We start from the raw sequence: 20,896 nt of genomic DNA, 5'->3' as shown, positions 1-20,896 counted from the left end.
GTGAGCGGCACATGAAATTTCAACCCTCAGATCAATAAGCCCGAAAACCTCAAGTGCTGAGCCAACACTGCAGATGTAGCTAAAATTAAAATTCAGCAATGACTTGTGTCCATTTTGTGTGCTTTTATCCCAGCCTGACCTCAGCTTTCTGAATCAAGCACGTAAAGTATTCAAGATTTAAGACTGGCACAGTGACTGGCACAAGTAAAAACCTTTTTGAGGCACAGGCATACGGCGGCGATCACATGCAGGAATTAGCCATGGGGTAATTTAGGCCCGTAAGCTTGTACCGCGATTTATTAGTGGCGCTGACCTTTCGTCTCTGTCTCCCTGAACCTGTGGCTGACTTTGCCGCGTACCAAACGAAGCAGCTAGCTCAGGGTGCGCTACATTTATAGATATCACACCACGACAGCACTGCGAAGAGCCGGAATGTGACTACAGCAGTTCATTTAAAGCTTAAATGCTTGCTGAGATCCCGGTTGTCAGCGGGACCATCAAGCAAACCCTACTGAATAATAACTGCATTATGTGGATGTGCATAATGTGTTTAATCCTTTATGAATCTTTGTATGAGTCTTTTTTTTCTCTTACTCTACACAAGTTGCTTTGTGTCTCGTGTAGAGTAAGAGATTATCATCTGTAAATCCCATTCAGAGGCTGAAAACCACTTGGGGCTCGTTCACGCATGCAAAACAACTCATCGGGGCAGAACGAATTTTTTTACAAGCATTAATATGAATATACCGAACGATAGCGTGCTTTATTTGATTAAGGATCCCAGTCGATCCCTGCTCAATTTAAGAATCTTAAAGGATGTTGCTTCAAAGAGTCGCTGAACTCTTGGGATTTTCACACAAATTGGAAAAACACCCTTTTCCATTCATCCGAGATTTTCCCACTGTAGAAGTTCTTAGCTCCGCATCGAGAATGAACACGTTTGGAGATGTTTTTCTGCTCAGCCTGTGCGTGAAGAGTGATACAGAGTTCCAGTCTGGTTATTCATTCATTCGTTCATCCATTTCAGACGGTTGATTTTGTTGTGTGTGTGTGTGTGTGTGTTTTTTTTACATCATTCTTCAAAAGTTAAGCGGTTGCAAAAACACCTGAACCAGCACATCTGACACCAGGAGCCACGTCACCGAGACCGATTTTTTCCTCTTCTGGTGTTTGATGTGGCTTTACCACCTCGAGGAGAGCAACCCGATCTCGCTACACACCGTGACACTATCTCTTCCCTTTACACACTTCATCATGTACGATTACATGAAAAACTTTAAATGAACTCCAGAAGCATTTGGTCGCCGACCCACTTTAACCCCCAGCTGCTCGGCTAGACAGGAAACAGACCATAAACCTATACACTATACTAAATATTTAGATCGAAATAATGGACATGAGGCACGAAATTAGACATTTAGATTCTGCCTTCAATTTACATTTCTCATTAGATTAAATCTGTCTTGCTATTATACTGCGCTGTCATACATTTGTGAACACGCTCCCTTCCTATCTCTTGTCCCTCTCTCTCTCTCTCTCTCTCTCTCTCTCTCTCTCTCTCTCTCTCTCTCTCTCTCTCTCTCTCTCTCTCCAAACCAGCATTCCAGTTTGAATGCTTGCACCTTGACCCCTTTGCACACTATTTGTGAGGAGTGGTTCTGGCCGGCGTGCTGTCTTGCTTATCGTCACTGTGAGGCCCGTGCTGGGTCTCTGTGTGTGTGTGTGTGTGTGTGTGTGTGTGTGTGTGTGTGTGACAGAGAGAGGGAGAGAGAGAGAGAAAGAGACGTGGCCATTTTGTGACGTTATGAAACACACAGCATTGATCAGAAGCTGCAGAGCGAGAGCGATGAGACCCCAGCCAATGCCTTTGCTCCCTCCTCCTTTCGTTCACGTTCCTCTCTTTCCTTCCTTTCTTCCTTCCTTCCTTCGTTCCTTCCTTCCATCCTCCATTCTGTTTACCCTCATTTTCTCCTCCTGTTTCAGGCTTCTGCATCTTGTTTTTCTCCGTGTCCTCTCTTTCACCCCTCTTTCAGTGACATCATTTTCTGCCTAGTTTTTCACAGAGCCACTGAGGTGACGGTGTTGTCGTTGTTTTATTCTTACAAAAGGAGTGGTATAAAATGTATATAGGAAGCTTCTCAGGATATAACTCGTAGCATCTGTTGTGTTTTAAATTGTGCGAGACAGAGAAATCATTGGAATTAAACAACCAGAGAGAACATTTTACACAAGATTATACTTCAGACTAGGAAATAAAGAATCTTATTGTGATATTAGGGCACGGTGGCTTAGTGGTTAGCACGTTCGCCTCACACCTCCAGGGTTGGGGTTCGAGTCCCACCTCCGCCTTGTGTGTGTGGAGTTTGCATGTTCTCCCCGTGCCTCAGGGGTTTCCTCCGGGTACTCTGGTTTCCTCCCCCGGTCCAAAGACATGCATGGTAGGTTGATTGGCATCTCTGGAAAATTGTCTAGAATGAATGAATGAAAGCGATATTATTAGAGTCACTTTCTCAAAGCGAATCCACTTATTTATTTAATTCCCTGCCACAATTTCCACTCTGCATGGCCACCAATTAGGAATCTCAGTACAACAACATCATAATTCATGATTATACTTATTTTAAGGCTGTGAAATATTAACCCGTGGTCTCAATTTAAAAATTCCTGGCCACGCCTTATTAATAAAAATAACCATCGTGCCACCCCAGAGGCTCCGCCAGGTCTCTAATCTAAACTTGCACATGATTTACTCTTAACCTCTGTTTCGTTTTAGTGTATAATGACATTTGAACGCTTTCTTCATTCTTCATTGTAGATATACACAAAGACAAAGACATTCTTCAGCGTGAAGAGTTTCATTCATTCATTTTCTACCGCTTATCCGAACTTCTCGGGTAATGGGGAGCCTGTGCCTATCTCAGGCGTCATCGGGCATCGAGGCAGGATACACCCTGGATGGAGTCTCACACACTCTCATTCACTCACATACTCACACACTACGGACAATTTTCCAGAGATGCCAATCATGCATGTCTTTGGACCGGGGGAGGAAACTGGAGTACCCGGAGGAAACCCCCGAGGCACGGGGAGAACATGCAAACTCCACACACACAAGGCGGAGGTGGGAATCGAACCCCCGACCCTGGAGGTGTGAGGCGAACGTGCTAACCACTAAGCCACCGTGCCCCCCTGTAGTGAAGAGTTTAATATGTATTAATAAGATTGGAGGTGTGTTTCTTAAGATTCTGAGATGCTTCCTGTCTTTTCTGTTCCATTCTGATGTGTGAGCTGAACATCAACGGAAGCTCTTGAGCTTTAGGAATATTTGAGTCAGATATGAAGCTCAGAACAAACAAGGACCACGTTTGGGATCAATTACATTTACGACTTTCATTCAGTCGTCCTGAGTAACTCCTCGGCGAGGGCTGTGGTGTTTAAAATAAGTCTGGATATATTTGGGGAAATAGAATCAAAGAAATTTATGTTTGGAAAAAGCAATGAGATTAAAATCATCCTATTCAGAGCACAGATGAAAGCCATTTGGTTTAGCATTATGTTCGTAAGCATCGGTTTGTAATCGTACACCCGGTGTAGACGGCTACCGCTTAATCTCCTCACCTCCCACTCACCTCATCCTCCACTTCCAATCCATCGTCCGTCATCAGTTATTTATGACCTTATGAATCCCCCCGAAATCTCTCATGGAGCTGTTTCCACCAGTAATTCCATGAGAACCGTGTGTTACTACGTCCTCATGCATGTACATCCATGGAAAGGTCAGAAATGTGCGTTGTATTTGCAATGTTTTCCTATAAGCGGCTTTCCAGACCCATTCTAAAAAAAGAACAAACATCCCAGGAATGTACATCTGAGAAAAACCCCTATTATGTGAGGTTTTTTTTTCCCCGTATTGGCCGACGCTCTGGCGAACAGCTTAACTATAGAAACTACAGAACAGTATGGCGTGACTGAATTCTCTTTCTACATCAAGAAAGTGGACCAGATGTTCCTTCATCTTGTAGACTTTTTTAATGATAATACATTTAGATGGAAACATGATGAAGTAATAAAACTATTAGTATGCTAGGTTCACCAGATATTCAGATGTTAATATCGATAAAGAGGGGGGCACGGTGGCTTAGTGGTTAGCACGTTCGCCTCACACCTCCAGGGTTGGGGGTTCGATTACCGCCTTCGCCTTGCGTGTGTTTAGTTTGCATGTTCTCCCCGTGCCTCGGCGGTTTCCTCCGGGTACTCCGGTTTCCTCCCCCGGTCCAAAGACATGCATTGTAGGTTGATTGGCATCTCTGGAAAATTGTCCGTAGTGTGTGAGTGTGAGTGAATGAGAGTGTGTGTACCCTCCGTCCAGGGTGTATCCTGCCTCGATGCCCGATGACGCCTGAGATAGGCACAGGCTCCCCGTGACCCGAGAAGTTCAGATAAGCGGTAGAAAATGAATGAATGAATGAATATCGCTAAAGCTATAGGAGATTCTACTGGGCTTTCATTTGGGTCCCAAAAATCTACACAACATAAATTATAAACCTACAAACACGACATTTCTGATTTTGACAGCACATTAAAATACTTGTTATAATTGCTGCATTTGATGTGAGAATATGTAAAGAAATATTTGGAATATTCCAGATGTTTAGATCGTGAGGAGAAAAGCTAAATGATTTCGTCCCCTATCTCTGTTTTCAATAATATTATGAAATTGACTGATAAAGAACGACCTTGTTATCTAAATTATAGCTATAACGCGGAAGCGAATCTTATTGTGTTCATGCTAAACACAGGTTGTGTAGTTTCTCACGCTATGCTAAACATCGCACAGCCGTTAATCATTTAAGAGCAACAAAGAAACCTTGTACACAATGTGATTTCAGTCCCTGAGATAGGTTAACACCCATTTTCTGAGATACACAGTTGACAGATAAACTTTATTAGCTTTATATCGTGTGTATATTCTTGATTAACTCTTTGCCTGCAATCTCCTTTTTTTGAGCAGCTTTTAAATCCTCTCAGTATCTGATCTTCGTCCGGTCCCCTTTATCCGATTTGATGCACTCTGCACTTTCTAATTAAAAAAAAAAAAAGGTCCAGCTTTTATTTGCTGTTTCTTTTTCTCTTTGTAGAAAATATTACAAGCATGATAGAAGTCATTGTGTTTTTATTTCAGTATTTTTTATTTTTTTTTTGGTTTGTTTTCTTATTTATTTCAGGAAACCTGTGTGTGGTTTGACCTTTCTGTCCGGCGCTCACGATTCTTCACTGATTCCACCTCATCGTTGTCATAGTGACAGCTTCCTATTTATGTGTTGTTGAATTTGTGAAGGTGGCAACCTCCGCTGCTCACCAGGCTGCACTCTTTGCCCTTTGTGTGATTTTCTTTTGGTACTTTCGGTCGAAGTTTTTGGAACACCGTGTCCTAGATGTGGGGTGCACGGTGGCTTAGTGGTTAGCACGTTCGCCTCACATCTCCAGTGCTGGGGGTTGGATTCCTGCCTCCGCCTTGTGTGTGTGGAGTTTGCATGTTCTCCCCATGCCTCGGGGGTTTCCTCCGGGTACTCCTGTTTCCCCCCCCGGTCCAAATACATGCATGGCAGGTTGATTGGCATCTCTGGAAAATTGTCTGTAGTGTGTGAGTGTGTGAGTGAATGAGAGTGTGTGTGTGTGTGCCTTGTGATGGGTTGGCACTCCATTCAGGGTGTATCCTGCCTTGATGCCCGTGACCCGAGAAGTTCGGATAAGTGGTAGAAAATGAATGAATGAATGTCCTAGTTGTGATAGATGTGCAGCAGCTGGCAAAACCCTTCAAACCTTTATGTTATGGATTCTGAAGCTTTTCTGAACTGAAATCTTGCACAGAAAGAAATGTTCTTGCATTTGATGCCTAAAAGTAAAGAAGAAACCGTCTACATTTCCATTCACTTTGTGAATGAAATCCAAAATTAGTGGCACATTTTAGAGAATTCAGCACGAAATACTATAAGTTCAGCAGCATCCGTTTCAGCTTCTGGGGCTTTACTGATCTTCACTTGAAAAAACTAATCACTGATTCATTCACTTTCTTCTGTCTAGTCCGGAAAATATTATTGTTATCGTTGTCTTTATATTATATTTTCCAAACAGTCATCAGTTTAGGGTGTGTAAGCGCTCTTCTCTGTTTCGATGATGATGATGACGTGACCAGAACTTGTTACAAAAACTTATGACATGTAATTATCCAACAACTTCATCAAATCTTGGTGTTCAGAGTGTAAGGAAATCTCACATAGCTAACAAGGGTGTAGGCATATTTTAGTAAACAGACTGCTTTTAAGATCATATTTGTTATGTTTTCATGAAGTGGAGGTTGTAGAAATATAACACTTTTGGTAGAAAGATGCAATATTGGGGCTGTTTTTTTATAAGATTCCATCTGCTGGGTTTTCCCAGACCACCACATATACATTATAACTTGCTAGCATAAACTGTTGTTAAACTCCTGGAAGTTCAATGCATCTCAAAAGGTGCTTCAAAGCAATATTTAGTTTAGTAGCCTAGTTATCACCAGTATAACTGTTATACTAATCGCATATCCTTAGCACCAGGGGCGGTTCTAGGATTTCATCTTTCGGGGGTTTTAGCCCTCAGTGAGAATTTAAAAGAAGAAGAGTTTTATATTACATATTATATGCCTACATAGTAAGCCAAAAGTTATGGTATTATTTAAAATGGCAAAAGTGGACACTAAAATGTTATGCATGATGTAATGATGCCAGTCTTGAATCAGATCAGTTCATGTATGTGTACATTCGTGTCCAATTAATAAAAAAAAGTATATTCACAAGACAAAGACCAAATCAATAAATGTTATTTTAAATATTGTGTTTCTGCTATCAACTCTGGTAATAAGAATAGTGAAATTTCACTGCTTTTGGTTGCCGTCTTTGCGTCTTTCCGCCGATTATAATTATGGATAAAAGCCTCCAGCTCTGACTGCGCGTGCACGCTGCGCGTACCTGTGCTTCTCTCTTTATTTATTTATTTATTTATTTATTTATTCATCTATCTATCTATCTATCTATCTATCTATCTATCTATCTATCTATCTATCTATCTATCTATTTATTTATTTATTTATTTATGTATTTATTTATTTATTATTGCAAAAAGACAAAAACATAAATACACACTTTTTGTTCAATGCCATACAACAAGAGGTATCAGTCACATTGGCTACCAGAGAAGAAAGGAAAAAAGTTACAAAAACTTGAATTCTTTTAAAATATCACGTTTTCTGAGCTTTTTTGTTTTTTACTTTCTCCAGGAGATTACTGTATAACTTGAAATCATTAATAAAATGGGACAGATTTGGTTTACAAAGGGCCCACTTTGTTTTGTGTATATGGTACTTTCCTAATACAGTGAATAGTTGTATAATATATTGTTCATTATTTTCCAAATGATCTCCCTCAAAATAAAAGAACACATCACACACCAATTTCTACCACACAACCCAATTTTCTACTAATATAATTTTCCATATCCTTCTAAAAGAGTCTTAAATAACCTGTGCTTCTCCTTTTGAAATACTAAAACGAACGTGTGTAAAAGCAAAGTAAAAAAAAAAAAACGCTCTTGGATCAAACTGTTAAATAATAACGACATGTTCTGCATTTTAACATAAATTTTTATTGTTTATTTATGAAAGTAAAAATTATACTTTTAGTTTTAGGGTGGCTGAGATCACAGACAGGGGGGCTGGAGCTACCCTAAAGAAGGCCTAGAACCGCCCCTGCTTACCAGTTTGAAAAAATGGGCTAAATATCTGTTTAAAGTATCTGCTGAGTCAGAATTGGGTGTACAGCTCTACAAAATGGATTAGAAATGAAGACTGAGGTATATTTGCCTCATGTCTCATTCCTGAGAATGCTGACATCATAACGCAAGCCTGCGCTGCTCACCACAAAGCCCAGCATTGTCAAGCTTCACTTGCAGCAGACCTCAATCACTTGGATTTTGGAAAGCAAGGAGGTCAGACTATTCCTGCCTTGAATATTCAATTCAAACCCATTCATCCTCACCGATAGTCATGAGTTTTGCTGTGATAGGAGGTACGAATTGGAAGCATGCAGTGCGATGCGATGCAGCGAAGCGGAGAATAAGCACAGTATGTCAATGGGTATAAACAAACTATTTGTATTTGGTAAAGGAAATCAGCTGAATTTACACTTCCTGATTAGCAGAACAATAGAGCTGTGTAAAAGGTTTTACCCAGAAAAACCACAGCAGTACAAACCATTTGTCTGTTGTTTTAGCATTCACGATTGGATGAACATGTTGTGGTTGAGTTTCCTTTACAAATTCTGTTCAAGGGAGAAATACTGACCTAATCGTCCAGTGGTTGATCTTGTTTTTTCAGCTTCTATTTTGCTAAGAAGACTTGTGAGGATCCCGAGGCCTCTAGAGATGCATCAGCTCCAGTTGGATTCTGCATTATGATGATTTCAAACTTTTGAAGAGAAGTTACCAACCTTGGACCATGAGGAGAACAACCTCTTAATCAACACACAAAATAACATTTTACATACTCTGAATCTCCATCGGGGGGGCACGGTGGCTTAGTGGTTAGCATGTTTGCCTCACACCTCCAGGGTTGGGGGTTCGATTCTCGCCTCCGCCTTGTGTGTGTTTAGTTTGCATGTTCTTCCCGTGCCTCGAGGGTTTCCTCCGGGTACTCCGGTTTCCTCCCCCGGTCCAAAGACATGCATGGTAGGTTGATTGGCATCTGTGGAAAATTGTCCGTAGTGTGTGTGTGTGTGTGAGTGAATGAGAGTGTGTGTGCCCTGTGATGGGTTGGCACTCCGTCCAGGGTGTATCCTGCCTCGATGCCCGATGACGCCTGAGATAGGCACAGGCTCCCCGTGACCCGAGGTAGTTCGGATAAGCGGTAGAAAATGAATGAATGAATAAATGTATCTCCATCATTGAACATTTGATGGATCTTTAACATTCCTGATTGTTTCTTACCTTCTTGGTACTCTAAGTTCCATTGATCTTCAACATTCGTGATTGCTACCCAAGTTAAAATCTTATCCAGTCTAAAAAAAAAAAACAATACCTGAGGAGTCTGATTACATGGTGGTCAATCATTTCTTTGTAAAGAATAGGGGCGTAATGCGAGACCACCACCAGCAGTAACATCTGTTTGGTGCTCCAAATATTTGTAGACGGATGTCAACCAGAAGTGGGTGTGGCCTAGGTTAGGTTTCTCTACCTCAGCTTCATCATTCTGGTTCCTAATTGGTCTCAAGTGCATGGAAGTAAAAAAAAAAAAAAAATCCTGTTTGGTTTAGGTTACATCCCCAGCAAGGATCCAACAATTAAAAGACTTGGGACGTATTGACAGATGTATCGACATCACATAAACCCGCATTGATTTTCAGTGGCCTTCCAGCACTTTGTGAGAATCCATGTGTACATCTAAAGAACTTTCTCAAACCACTGATACAGCAGGATTCTTTTTTGGTACAAGGCCCATTTAACCCAACAGGAAAGTGTGTTAAATTAAGACAACCACGAAATGTAAGAGGAAGTGTAAAGACCTTGTACTCAAAAGAAAAGTGGGGCAAATTATGTTTAACTACATTTTTGAGCAGAGACATGTTCCACTTAATGGCGTTAAAGTCACCATATAGGTTAAATGTGTGTTAATGTAAGAAAAGTGTGTGTGTGTGTGTGTGTGTGTGTGTGTGTGTGTGTGTGTGTGTGTGTGTGTGTGTACACTTTATAAATAAATAAATAAATAAATAAATAAATAAATCAGAATAAACCAACCAATTATTTAGTTCTGATAATAAACAGGAGATCTTATAATGTTAATGCATCATAAAATATAAGAACCAAACATATCTGAGTATGCAAATGAAAGCTAAAAAAAAGACCAATGTACTTACTGGCCACTTTATAAGGAACACCCGTACACCTGATGTACAGAACAGCTGCCTTTTTAGACAGAGGAACAGACACTCAGAGAAATGAGATGTCAGTATAACCGCTACAACATAAGCCAAAACTGGTATCATGTTTCTTTGTAGATGTTCAAAACTTTAATGGGGAGTAAAACACTTCAGGATGCGCTGAAAGAAAATATTGATCCATTGAGAAACTTTCGATAAGAGCACAGCCCAAGGGTTTCTTTACTAATTCCTTACTAATCAGGTGCTGGTGGTGTGAAGTGGTAAGGTCAGTGTGATCCTATCAGATTTTAAAGGACACTTTCTAGACTTTTATTTCTTTTCCGTAATCCCTTTTTATCTACAGCACAGTCAGAGAATCATGGCATGGGGTTCTAATTTCCCTCCAGCACCCTCCACTTGTCAAACACATTCAGTGAGAACGATAGACAATGGCATTTACACAGAGACCTGCTTCTTTCACCCACTGAGACTCGGCAATGGTTCTGCAGCCCACGTCGCCCTTCACTCCCACACGCACACGATGTTGGTTTTTCCAGCCGATCAGAAGGATGATTAGTGTGAAGACGGAGAGACAGCCAGCGAATGATGCTTTCTCTGCTGACGTGTTAAACACCTAGGAAACGTGATCTTTCAGCTGTAAACGTGATTTATACCACCCAGGTAGATGGAGAGATGATATAGGGGCAGATAACTTGTCTAGAGTATGACACAGCAGTTTGATTATGGTTCCTGTGTGTGTGTGTGTGTGTGTGTGTGTGTGTGTGTGTGTGTGTGTGTGTGTGTGTGTGTGTGTGTGTGTGTGTGTGAGTAATGTTTCTTTCTGTTCAGTAAAGGCTACAAAACAGACAATGAAGCATTAAATGAGTGAATTTCTTAACGTTTATTAATGTTCTGACAGCAACTCACACAAAAAGTGTTTCTTCTTCTTCCACATCATTTTTATTTTTTATTTTTTTCGTTTCAACGACATTTTATTTTAATATACATTTTTACAACGTCCATAATGTCGAGTATTGAACAACATTTTGTTTGTTTGCTATCCTAAAATCTCAACCCTGTTTATTGTTCCGGATTCCGGGTTCCAAATTGTAAATCATTACACAAGTCAGCATATGCTAAGCCTGATTCACACTAATTTATGCTTGCACTGCTTCCAGGCGATGACCCACTAACTTTCACCATTACAGTCATAATGCATGCACTCTCTCTCTCTCTCTCTCTCTCTCTCTCTCTCTCTCTCTCTCTCTCTCTCTCTCTCTCTCTCTCTCTCTCTCTCTCTCGCTCTCTCACTCACTCACCAACACACACCCACACACACATAAATCTTTTATATACCCTGGACATGCAACTCACCTGTCTGTGCACACACTTTAGGTGTGAACCAAAGTGAAGCACACAAGACAGAAGAGGAGTCTCACTCCCAAACCACACACACACACACACACACACACACACACACACACACACACACACACACACACACACACACACACACACAACATAAATAATCAGTCATGTATTTGTAAAAAAAAAAAAATAATAATAATAATAAAAAAAATAGATAAATAAAAATCCAATTGCATAAAAAAGTCCGATTGCATTTTGACTATGCAAAAAGATCTTGTAGTCACACCCCATACACAGGATGTTTTTTCACTGGAGGTCAAATTGTTCAGTAATGAGAGAAGAAACATCAGTCACTTCACCGCCACAGTGTTACTGGGAATAAAAAAAATATGTGAATACATTTTATAATTTTACAACTTGTATGTAAGTTGCAATGTTATCAGCCAAATATGACAGTTCACATGTTCGAGCCTATATCGATTACATAACAGTGTAATTACAATCATTAAACGTCAGTAATAAATCGTTTCAGGGTTATATGTCGTAAAAGTAGGGTATAAACAGAGGTGTATAGTTTCTTCTGCTGCTTTCAAAATAAAAATGATAGCGATCGCCTACTTTCTGATATATATCTATGGTAGTGAGACCAGTTACACCACCCACATAAGAATGTGAAAATGAAATCAAGGCAGCATTTAATTCATTTACAGCTTGATTATCCAGGGAAAATTTCAACGTCTTTCTGCATTTGTAAGACATTTTGGCAAAGCTTAAACAAATTCTCTAAAAGAAAAAACAGATCTGGAACAACAATACAATCGTGACCTTACAGCAAGGACAGAACTACAAAACCGTTTGAAGAACCAAACCAGTATTCAAAAACACTAATCTTCTGACAGAAGACTGATATATAAGCCATTTCTTTTTAAAACCTTCTGGAAGAGGATACATTGGATGTTGTGTAGTCTTTATGCAACATGAAACATCTAAGCACATGGAATAGACCCAAATTAATCCATTCATTCATTCATTCATTCATTCATTCATTCATTCATTCATTCATTCATTCATTCATTCATTTTCTACCGCTTATCCAAACTTCTCGGGTCACGGGGAGCCTGTGCCTATCTCAGGTGTCATCGGGCATCGAGGCAGGATACACACTGGACGGAGTGCCAACCCATTACAGGGCACACACACTCTCATTCACTAACACACTCACACACTACGGACAATTTTCCAGAGATGCACAGGGAGAATATGTAAACTCCACACACACAAGGTGGAAGCGGGAATCGAACCCCCAACCCTGGAGGTGTGAGGCACAACGTGCTAACCATTACCCCCCCCCCCCCAAAAAAAAAAAAAATTAATCCACAGGAATATAAATTGAGCTGCAGGAACCAAGTGCTTTAACTTTGTCACGTGGCCCAAAGATATTCCTCATACCTCCTGTAAACAATTAAGTAAGTAAAATAATACATTTTGTAATTATTAAAGTCGTGTTTTTATATAATAATAATAATAATAATAATAATAATAATAATAATAATAATAATAATAACGATAATAATTATTATCGTTATTGTTATTATTATCCGAGGTTGAAATAGAATGAATTAATTGTTATTATTGTTATTATTATTATTATTATTATTAATATTTACAAATAATATGAAATGAATTACATTTTTAGCTTGTTTTTCTATTAACATTTAAGATCCTTTATATTATGTACAAATGTTCTTATAAGGAAGCAAAATACCAGTTAGGCTAATTCATTTATTTATTTATTTATTTTTGGATTTTTATATCATTCTAATATCACCAAGTTCATAAGGACTGGATTGTTTACCTCTCCGCTTGGCTAGCGGATGACGTCAGGACACACCCCTAAACGTGTATGCTGGTGTAGTCAGTGGACTTTCATTCGCCCAATCCAAATGGAGCTGTCATTCTAACGGACCAATCCGCGACGAGGGCATTCACAGTGGTTGTCAGCGATTGGCTGTCGGTGAGAGAGGGTAGGCAGACATGCAGCGCTGCTGAGCCTGAAGGGCGGGGCTAAGCCGAGTCGATGATGTCCACCTCCTCGGTGGTTGACGAGTAGAGGGAAAAAATTACATCTATATATGTATATACACCCATTTTGTGTGGAATTAACGTTGAGTTTTGAAGCGAAGAAGAGTATTTGGATGGTTCGAAAGTCAACTCGGATCTCCCCTGGTGACGTATATACTTTTATTGTGCTGTAGTTGTTTCATGGAGAAACGTTTAGTCGGAGTGAGTTTGGCGTGTGAAGGAGCTCCAGTGCAGTTGTGCTAAACGGCTAGCTGACACATAAACACTGCTGATATCCACACTGCTGCACTACAGTACAGGGATTATATACTATAGACTGTAGTCCGTGTGTACTGTTTAGTATCACAGTTAAGCCGAATTAGTTTCGTTACAAACAAAATGCCCCAAGAAACTTGTCCTACTTTAGTTTTTCCTCTTATTTCTGCTCGAGCTTTGCTAGCTTCTGTTGCACAAGACGAGGTTTAAAGTCCAACTAATTACTCAGAACACAAGCTGCTCGGATTGTAGACCGTTTCGATTTGCTAACGAATCCGAGTCATGTGTAAAACTGTGACGTGTAGCGAGAATGAAAGTGTTATTTCTTTATCAATGTGTTTGGAAAACTTTCACAGAGTAGCCTGGATTATTTATGGCAACCTGGAGCGGTAGGTTGAGCAGATGCAGGTCGGACAGGAGCAGGCAGGGAGAGGAGAGGAGAGGAGAGGAGAGGAGAGGTGCAGCGGGGCTTCTGCGGGCTTTGTCCCAAACCGATTCCTGATCCCTTCCCCAAGTGCACTCTCAGTGGTGTGAAGTGTTTTCTGGATACCCAAAGTAGTGCACTTGATGTGCTTTTAAAGAGCGATTTGGAATTTAGCCATGCGTTCTGCACGTGTGGGCTTTGGGTGTTTTCTGATGAAAAATAAATAAATTATATAATATAATTTATAGTAATATAATAGTATAATAGTAATATGAATGAAATGAGTTGGCATTGCATTTCTTTTGGTTGAATGGTATAAAAAAGTAAAATGTGGTTAGATTCGATAGCACAGTTTGTTTGTTTGTTTGTTTGTTTGTTTGTTTGTTTGTTTGCTTGCTTGATTGTTTATGTAAAAAAGGGACCCAACATTGCAGTAATTGATAAATAATTCTAACCATTTTTATTTAAAAAACATTTATTGATGATAAATAAACCACATAAGCCCATTTTATTTATACATATATTAATGTGTGTATGTATATGTATGTATATATATATATATGTATATATATATATATATACATATATATATATACATACATATACATACACACATTAATATATGTATAAATAAAATGTATATATATATATATATATATACACACACACACACACACACACATACTGTACACACATACATATACTATATATATATTTGAATGTATCAGTATTTATCATTTTGATTAATTAAAATGGGAATTACATTTCTTACATTAAAACTTAATGGAACTTTTTAAAATAACTTTTTAAAAAAACAGATTTTGGTTCTTCAGCGTTGTCATGAGAAAAAAATAAATAAATCCCATTTTGAAAATTGTACTGCAGCAAAGTTAATGGAAAATGTTCAGCAGAATAAAAAAAAATTCATAACAAATATTTTTGCAACAATGCAAATATGTGGTTATCGTTCACCTTTTTTATAGCAATGATATAAACGTGTAATAAACACTCATATAGTTTGATCTGGCATACTTAGATATGTATCAGCTCCTTCCTCTACGGTATGTTTGATGTTACTGACTCCGGTCACGTGACCATTACACCTCCCATATAGCACAGTGCAGAGAAAACACAAAACAAACCTGCAGTTTAAGCAACAGCTGATAACTTTCTGTTAACACGTGAAATTAAGGAAAGCAACATTACCTTGTGGAATAAATCTGTAAACCTGCCCTTAAATCTATCTTCAAGCTCTAATTACGGTCTGGGAAATTTACTGACCTCAAATGCCACTGATTAAGAGTACAAACTTGGTTTTCTTGACAAATACCGTTAAACGTTAACGTGGGTTTTTTTATGCTTTCTGGATGCATAAAAGATTTTACATGGTATTAAATGTTACATTTTACACATATTAAATCTTTCTACGTAGTAAATCAGAGGGTAAAGTTTGGCAAGAACTAAAAAACACTCCGTGTCGATCGTATGTTTCTACAGCGCTTTTGAATTCTCGTTTCTGATTGATCAGAAGGGGTTCATTACATTTACACATACGAGTGTTTATGATCTGTAATCATTTCTATAGTAACAGCTTGTTTACAAGGACTTGTGCTGCCAGGTTCCTGTGGTATAAGAGTAATAAACCACTTCAGGACATTCCGTTATCAGAAAAACTTTACAGCGGTGATTGTAAAAGCGCTGCCAAGTAAGTAGCTTATAATATGATGATATCATATCAATATCAAAATAAAAGATGCCACACTATACTTTGCTTTTATGATATGTGTGTTGTTGTTTTTTTTAAAGTAATTAAGCTATAAACTCATTAGAAGCTGTTGATCTGATGCAAAATATTTTTACTTAATTTTTTTTTATTATAAAATGTCTTTTTTTCTGCAGCTTTTTAATTGGTTTCCACATTTCGGTGCTCATATTTATTTTAATAATACTTTTTTAAATATTAAAAAATTGTAGACATTACATAATCAACAATAAAAGTATTGTTTTCTGCGGTCAGTTTGCGATCGAACGTTTGCCTCCACATCGTATTATGTATCATGTCCGGCGATTTATTTTTCCGCCTCTTTTTATAGAAATGCAGCAAAGACAATGGAGCTGTGATTGCAGCTTGAATCGTTCGCTAAAGCTTTGTGAAGATTAGGAAGAGTTTCGCCCAGTCGGCATATGAAGTGTTTGTTTGTGGAGCAGTGTGCAGTAACCTATGATCCCTGTGATCTAACTCTGCTTGTTTGCATCACCACACGTTTGTACTGAGAACACACACACACACACACATACACATGCACACGTACAGTCACTCGGATGCAGTAACAAATTGTGAACTTTTTCTGAGTTTTTGGAGCTCTTCGAGTGAGGCGAACATGCAGACGTAAACAGGACCCAGCGTGGGCTTGGGTGCAGCCGTGGCCCCGACCGAGCAACAGGGGATGTGGCAGCGCTGGCATTACTCACACCACTTAACCTGCGTTTACACACTGATTCAAATCTGAATTCCTTGCCTGATGTGTATCTGATCTTTTTCCTGGAAGCAGGAAGCAATTAGGTCTAATCAGACCGTTCTTCTTCTAACCGGAATTCATTTCTGCAGTCTTTTATGCAAACCTTCACCACATGTTCAATAGCGTGGTTCAATCTATAAACCTCAGCAAGGGTCTGTGTACAGAAAGGAAATTTAATTTGATTTAAACATTTTACCGTGTTGTTTAAACGAATAGCCTTAAGACTCAAGAACGGAACAAAAGAGTTGAGTCAGGAGTCACGTTTCCTGGATTTCGGTACAGATACAGTTCAAGCTGAATTAAGAACGTGATGCAAAAACATTATAATGTAAAAAAAATATATGAATGAATTTCTTAAGAATAAACAAAAGCAACAGAATAGAAATGTCAGATAATGAAAGTGATATTTGGGGGGGGGGACATACCTAAAATAGTGCACTAAAATATAATAAAAAATAGAATCATAAACATCAAACTTTTAAACTTCCTGGTTTCATTTGTAAACTGTTAGAGAATCATCTCTTTTTTCCTCTGATATCTCATCCACCATTTTGTGCTGTTACTTCGATCCTGGTATTAGCTTGATGCTATCTTTACACAGCAGTTAGTTTGCGCTATGTGCTTTGTTTTTTTTCCCTTCTTATATCTCCTGCTTTATACTTTTTATAGAAAGGTAAGTATTTTCTGTGGAAAGAACATCTTTCAGTTGAAAAAGATACACATCTATGAGTCACGCATCTTTTTATATCGGCTACACAAAGTTTCACATGCACACAAACGACTTCTATGAGAGCTGCAAGCGTTCATTACTTTGATCGACTAATCACTCTGAATCTTTGTGAAATAAGTGTGTTTATGCTGTGAATCCTATGGAAAAAAAACCCAGACTTTTTAAAATGGAAACTCCTGCTGAAGTAGTTTGCTTCTATGCGTAAATGTAATTTGTGTTTCGGGACATGGTCATTCTCATACAGTCTGTAGAGTAAGAAAATAAAAACAGGAAAACAATCAACGATGCAGCCGTGTGATGAGTCACATCGTGTAGCACGTGTTTTATTCCGATTAAACCACAGCTGTGCGCCAAAGATTGCCAAAGACCGACATACTACTGTACTATACGAACAATCAGAATGTCATTCAAACCACAAAGCACTGAAAAATTATTCCAATGCCCTGATACTGGAGACTCCTTACTAAACACATCAGGATGCCATGGGGATACCCCTTTACCCCTTTACATGGGGAAGTCATGGCGTAATGGTTAGAGACTCCTAACCCTGGCATCACTAAATTGTCTGTAGTGTATGAGTGTGCTCTTCCCTTAGGTTGGTACCCCATTCAGGGTATTCCCAACACTGTGCCCCAAGGCCCCTCGGGGTTGGCTCAAGGATACTGTTGACCCTGTGTAGGATAATCAGGACAGAAAATGGATAGACGGCATAACATTTCCTCAGAGCATTTCCTTTGTAAGAAATTTCAGTCTTACATCTTCTGGCTTTTCTTGACAGACCTCATTTTAAGTACCACAGGTGTAATAGTCTGTGGTCTGCACCGGAGGTGGTTAATCTTGCCGTTTGCTTGTGCAACTCGATCCCGGATAAAGATTTTTTAATTAAATTCAGCTTGTTTGTTAAAATCTGTACTGTACGTTGTAGTGTACATTGTAGCCAGGTGCTTCGCCTGACTCTTTTGCTTCTTCCCGTTACCAATTAGCCCAGCACGTAACAGCATCCAGCAGCGCTCCTTACTCCTTCATCTTATGGGGTGATGTTAATGTTGGTTTTTTTTTTAAATCCCTAAATGTGTTTTATGATGGTGGGCCTCCAGACGTGCCCCGTAGTAGGTGACTTTATGAAGAGGGTTTAATGGCTTCCACATGGAAAGAGCAGCTATTTGCGGGATCGTGTAAGTGGAGGCTTGGTGTTGGTATGGTGATAAAAAAGAAAAGAAAGAGGGTTGGATTCGGGGATGAGGTCACAAGTTGGGATGCTACACGGCAACAAAGCAAACGGCAAATATTTACATGTGTGCAAAGTTTTTACTTTGTTATGCTTTTTAGTTACCTTGAATATTTCTTTTGACTTCTTGCATTTTGAGAAACATTTTTTGAACATCATTCCATTTCCTGCATTAGTCTACAACATCCCAAAGGTGACCCCTTGGTTTATTCCTTGGAGAGACCTGTGACTGATTATCATGGGACTGATTAATTTGAGACGACTCAAAATAAGTGATTTGTGACCAGTAAAGCTCTGTTGGTATCGGTATTGGTTATGGGCTCAGTGTGTATCAAGAAAACATTCCCCACACCATTACACCAACCCCACCAGCCTGAACTAACAGACCAGGTTGAATTCTGGAAGTCTTGTTATTGATGCGAATGGCAAATTCTGACTGTATGCTACGGATGGATCAGACCAGTCGTCGGCTGTCCAGTTCAGCTTGTACTGTAGTCTTTTGCCTCTTCTTGGCTGTCAGCAGTAACCCTAGGATAAAGAGTGCGTTCTGAGATGTTTTTTAGATCACCATGCTTGTAAAAGTAGCACTGATGGTTAGCATCGACACGTCCCCTAAGTTAAAGGGTTAACTAACTACATTAAATTGGTGCTTGCAGAACTAAAGTATTGACATCAATGCCTTCAATGGATTAAGTGATGCTCTTCAGCTCACTACGGTTGTAAAGAGTGGTGCTCATTGCTCTGGTGGTTCCACATTGATGCAACCCCTAAGTTATAACCAAGTTAACTACTCTTAAGTATTGGCATCATGCTTTTCGATGTAACCCCTGGGGTAATGTGTGCATTCTTGTAGATACATGGTTTCCTGGTGGTCTACTGTAGTGGCTGGAATTCTGCACTCTCCCTACAGCAGCCTAGGCGTCATTCCCTAAATACTGGGTCGCACGAGCCAGTGCACTTTCAGTGCCGGTCCCAAGCCTCGATCTGGTATCAAAACTGTACGACATCATATTTGCGGACCATACGGATATGGCGAGCGAAACCTAATAACAACTATACTTGCTGAAGTGAAGTATTGGCTTTGATGCCTTCCCTGTGATACTCTTCAGCTCAGCATGGTTGTAAAGAGGGGTTCTTACAGAACTTGTAGGTAACGGTATACAAGCCTCCTCGTGAGTTTGATACCAGTCTGATCAGTCTCCTTTGACCTCTCTCTCTCATCAACAGTGAGTTCATTGTAAAAGTCATCATTTCCCTTTAAGAAATTTGCATCGGCAGCTTTACCCGTCTAGTCGTTAGCGCACCTTATATAAGGTACGCGCATAAAAACGGGCATTTTACAGTAAGATGAGTCACAAAGCATCGGGTGGCTTTAATGGCTACGTAGTCATCGGTTTGAAATAAGTCAGTAATTTTGTTGGACACAAGATGGGCATTTCACATGAAAACGAAACCAGTTAGGGAGTTGTCAGGAACCACAGCATTTTTGTGCCATGAATCAAACGGAAAAAACACCTCGGTTTGCACGCACGCCGGGAGAGGGTTTGAATGAATCCTTGCTAAAAGTGGCCAGAGTTGAACACTGTTTAAAGGACGAGCGGAGCCACGGATCAGTAGTCAGTACTAACGCAGTGTGTGGTCTGCTGGAACATGGGTTCCAGCACACACCAGTTTACGCTCTCTGTCCCGACTGGACCGTGTGTTTCTTTTCTCCTTTTCATCATGCATATCGTTGTTGCAATAAACGCTGTATTTCGTATCGATTCGACAGGAAACAGCAGTGCCGAACGTCCCCGACGTGAAATGTCCGATTTTTTTGCTTGTTCTGGTTGTGCTTTTTTTTCTGTTGCCGTGATTGAGCTGAAGTTGTTTTTGTGTTGTTGAGAGACGTTAGATGTGGAGCAGTGCTTGTGGAGGAGAGTCTCCCCGCTGTGTGTGTCCTCGCCACTGCAGGTGTTCTGTAGACGCTTCCCAACTTTAAAGCCAGACAGAGTTCAACGTGCGGACGTCTCTCTCTCACTTTCTCTCTATACATATAAACTATAATATCTCTACTATATCTATAATCTATATATCTATATTAAATTAACTATATATATATATCTATATATTATAAATATACAATCTATATATATATATATATATATATATAACTATCTATATTTAATAAATATAATATATATCTACTCTATCTACTCTATATCTAATATATATATATATTCTAACTACTATAATTATATTAAATATATCTGTCTATATTAACTCTATTATATATCTCTTCACATACTACTATATCCCTAAATTACTATCTCTCTGTCTCTCTTTCTCTCTCTTTCTCTCTCT

At 39.4% G+C, this 20,896-nt stretch overlaps 1 protein-coding gene across 1 annotated transcript in view; it reads left to right on the top strand.

The window, feature by feature from the left end:
• The first annotated feature begins 13,347 nt into the window (after window positions 1-13,347).
• vdra (vitamin D receptor a) overlaps window positions 13,348-20,896 on the top strand; it is a 52,216-nt gene continuing 44,667 nt past the window's right edge. Inside the window, exon 1 of the mRNA XM_027144928.2 lies at window positions 13,348-13,541. Within this exon, the coding sequence (XP_027000729.1) occupies window positions 13,448-13,541 (94 nt within the window). The 5' untranslated portion in view covers window positions 13,348-13,447. The remainder of the gene's footprint in view (window positions 13,542-20,896) is intronic.

Source organism: Tachysurus fulvidraco, chromosome 23 (assembly GCF_022655615.1).
Source record: "Tachysurus fulvidraco isolate hzauxx_2018 chromosome 23, HZAU_PFXX_2.0, whole genome shotgun sequence".
Classification (NCBI taxonomy): domain Eukaryota; kingdom Metazoa; phylum Chordata; class Actinopteri; order Siluriformes; family Bagridae; genus Tachysurus; species Tachysurus fulvidraco.
Note: the sequence above shows the minus strand (reverse complement) of the source record. Positions and strands in the feature narration are given on the sequence as shown.